This window comes from Fragaria vesca, linkage group LG6, assembly GCF_000184155.1.
Source record: "Fragaria vesca subsp. vesca linkage group LG6, FraVesHawaii_1.0, whole genome shotgun sequence".
In the NCBI taxonomy this organism is placed as follows: Eukaryota; Viridiplantae; Streptophyta; class Magnoliopsida; order Rosales; family Rosaceae; genus Fragaria; species Fragaria vesca.
The window spans coordinates 15,065,581-15,069,437 of NC_020496.1; the positions used below are offsets into that span (position 1 = coordinate 15,065,581).

Sequence of the window (3,857 nt, forward strand, 5' to 3'; positions counted from 1 at the left end):
CTCTCTCTCTCTCTCTCTCTCTCTCTCTCTCTCTCTCTCTCTCTCTCTCTCTCTCTCTCTCTCTCTCTCTCTCTCTCTCTCTCTCTCTCTCCAAATGTTAATTTTATATTTCTACATGCAGGGTTTAATTGACAAGATTGATAAGGTTCAAATGATGTAAAGATGATTAGCTACCTGGGAGAAAAAAGAAACGTAAATAACATGTAATGTCGACATGCAATAAGATCCTAGCCTAGCTATGATATATATGGATACAACACAAATCATGTAACTATGTAAATACCCATTCTCGATCTATATTGAAGAAATATATATTACAATCTACTGCATGTGTTTAATAATGTAATTGCAGTACAAAATAATGTCTCGATCTAGAAAGTAGAAAACACATAGAAGAAGAAACTTAGCTTAATTTAGTTGTTGGAGAAAGACAAAGAAAGCAGCCGTTGTACGTCAGTTCGAGCCAACAACAAAATATTCGTTAATTAGCAAGATATAATTCATCATCATCTCAATTGTAGTCACTATATTAGACCAAACTTTGATGCAATACAAATTAATTAAGGAGCTAGCCAATCGATCACTTTTCTTAGACGAGCTATATCAATTCCTCATCGCCAAGATAGTTACATATGCATCCACTTTTAGAGAAACTAGTTGAAGAGAAGTCAGAGTGCTAGAGAGGTCGAGGGGAACGTATAATGTCGGTAACAACATGAATGCAAATACGGTAGTCACTATATATTTCATAAGGTGATCACAACAAAACCTTCATTCATATTCAATGATTCATATACAAAACATAGGTACAACTTAGGAATAGTGGTTCTCCACGTACATTCAATGTCTAGCACTAACTGTCCTATTGGATTGCAAATTAAGCCTGCAAATTAACCAATGCAAGCTTATTTGATACCCACCTAGCTATGTGCTGAGGACTGCACAATAGTTTCCATGTTTCTTCTTCTTCCCGGCGAGAATTGTTGTTTTATAACCAAAAGGAAATTAACATCGAGAAACTGACAAAAACAAAGTAAAAGTCAAGCCTCAATCAAATCCCATTGGAATTCTCTAAATAAGTTGAGGGACTTGTTGATCCAGCCCTTGATCAAACTCTTCTTGTGACCAGAAGCAGCTGCAGCCAATGGCATTGGCTGAGTCGTAGGTGGCTTCTTGCATAGAGTGAAGTTAACTCCCTCCCGGGATCCAATTGTCTCCCACGGACTCAGAGCATCAGTGCCGGCGGCAGTAGTGCAGTATAGCACAAAATCTTTGAGATCGGAGCCAAGAACTGGTAGCCGACCGTCACGCTCGTAGGATTTCAAGGCCCTTTGGATGACCACACCGACTAGTTCCTTCTTGTTCACCACGAACCGGATCGGCCCGGTACTGCCCACCACACTGATTCTGATCAGCATCATATTATTGTCGCCCTTGACTTCCTTGGACTTCTGCTTGTAGAGCAACATCTTCGGAAAGTTGCCGGAAAGACGAAAAATCGATTTAGGTTATTGCTTCCACTTGCAGTGGAGAACGATTCTTTGTTTAATGGTCGAGGGCGACGCGGCGGCCGCCTTCGGCCTTCTTTGCGGCTTTGCAAAGTCAAGGGCGTAAAGGACTGCATGAAAGTTCTGATGAAGATTATGGTTTTGGTTTTGGCCGGGGGCACTACTAGTATAGCGAGTCAAAGAATGAATTGACGGACGGAGGCTTTCTGTGGTTTATAACTCCTATATATAATCGTGTTCTGTTTCCTTTTAGGTTACGGATTAACGAATCCTTGTTGGGTTAGGATCTATGTTGCACGGACACGAACACGGCAACACAACATGGCGCGACACGCCGGCACGGCAAAACTCAGAAACTGAATATCTGACACGGTTTGGACACGGCAAATAAAATTATATATTTATTATTTTTAATAAATAAAAATATACTAAAATATAAAATAAGTTCATTACATTACAAAAATAATGTTCTAAATTCAATTCATTGCATAACCATAAAAAATAATATTAAAGAAAGTCAAATGCAAATGATAGAAGTGCATAATTAACAATATTAGAAATAATGTTCTAAATTCAATTTATTGCATAACCATAAAAAATAACATTAAAGAGAGTCAAATGCAAATGATAGAAGTGCATAATTAACAATATTAGAAGTATCATAACTCTAACTTAAAACATAACATTAACGAAAATCAAATTGCAGTAGGTTGCTGACAAAACTGGGCAGTAGCGTTTGCTTTCAAAAGTGCACAATAGCTATTTAGGTTTTGGTTCCCTTTCTCTTTTTTTTTTCAATTAAAAAAAATTGTTAAATGATGATGTGGCGTGTCAGAGATGATGTGGCGAGTCGGTCAACGTGTCGGAAAAGTCAACATTTTTCAACATGTCACGTGGCATATCGGACACGTATTTTGCTGTGTCGGGCGCCATGTCGGAGTGTCCGTGCAACATAGGTTAGGATAGAGGAATCCTTGTCGATCTTTTATTTATCTTTTGGAATGAAATCCTTTTTCATTAGGGAAAATGCCCATTTAATACTAATTTAAACCCCTTATTTCCCATTTCAATGACAATCTTTTTCATTAGCCCATTTCAATATAAGGTAACATATTTTATGCCCAAATGCACAAATCTTTACTAAAGTCTTAGCAAACCATATTGTTTTAAGACTATTTTACTCTCCCCCCTTAAATATGCATAGAGAGAGAAAATGGAAAAGAGAGAATATTTGGCCGGAACCTCACCGGACTCCGGTCATCGGCAGTCGGACTCCGGTCACCGGTAGCCGGACTCCGGTCGTCGGACTTTGGTTGCCGGATTTTTCCGGTCGCCGGTAACTCAGTTACTAACCCCCAATAATAATCAGTTACTGACCCCCAATAATTTGGTTACTGACCTCAATAATCAGTTACTAACCCCTAATAATCAGTTATTGACCCCCAGTAATCAGTTATTGATTTTAATAACTTGGTTACTGACCCCCAATAATCAATTATTGACCCCCAGTAACTCAATTTTTCTCTGGTCACCGGATTCCAGTCACCAGTAACTCAGTTACTGGCCCCCAATAGCTTGGTTACTGACCCCCAATAGCTTGGTTACTAACCCCCAATAATCAATTACTGACCCCCAGTAATCGGTTACTGACCCCTAATAATCAGTTACTGACCCCAAAAACTTGGTTAATAACCCCCAATAGTCAATTACTGACCCGCAGTAACTTAAATTTTCTCCGGTCACTGGATTTCCTTCACCGGTAACTCAGTTACTGACCCCTAATAATCAGTTACTGACGCCTAATAACTTGGTTACTGACCTCTAATAACTTGGTTACTGACCCCCAATAATCAGATTTTCTATTTATTGAACCCTAGTAAAATATTTACTTACCTCTAATTAAAAAAAAATTTAACTATAACTTAACCACTGCCATTCCCCCATTCTCGCCGAAGCTCCTCCACCTCTCACCGGCATTGCTTCCCTCCCTCAGATATCATAAATTGGAGTAAACAGAAGATGTAATACAATGAGGAGTGAGGTTTTCATCACTTCACATGATATAAAATTGCTTGAGTTCAAACTTTGATTCTCCTCCCAGTTCCCACAATCACCGCCCCATATATACATATATATAAATGGATATATCCAGCCGTACAACACTTACCTACTATATATAACACCTTGACTCATTCATGGCCTCCATGAAGCAACCCAGTCAACTAACGTTGTTGTGATGGTGGCGTCGAATAGTCGCCGGAGAATGAGGTGAACTCGATCTATACATGACGTGAGAGTGAGAGGAGGTGGGAGGATGGCATGGACTTGCTATCCCTCCTCGTAACCACA

General features: G+C 39.3%; 1 protein-coding gene across 1 annotated transcript; it reads right to left on the minus strand.

Annotated features, from left to right (window-relative positions):
- Positions 1-1,040: 1,040 nt before the first annotated feature.
- LOC101292530 lies at positions 1,041-1,469 on the minus strand. The gene has a single exon (XM_004305378.1). It carries the CDS (start codon positions 1,467-1,469, stop codon positions 1,041-1,043), a length of 429 nt encoding a protein of 142 aa, XP_004305426.1.
- Positions 1,470-3,857: the final 2,388 nt, after the last annotated feature.

Bases quoted from the DNA above. Each gene is read 5' to 3' on its own strand.
- LOC101292530 (XM_004305378.1), bottom strand. From the start codon at position 1,469: ATGTTGCTCTACAAGCAGAAGTCCAAGGAAGTCAAGGGCGACAATAAT.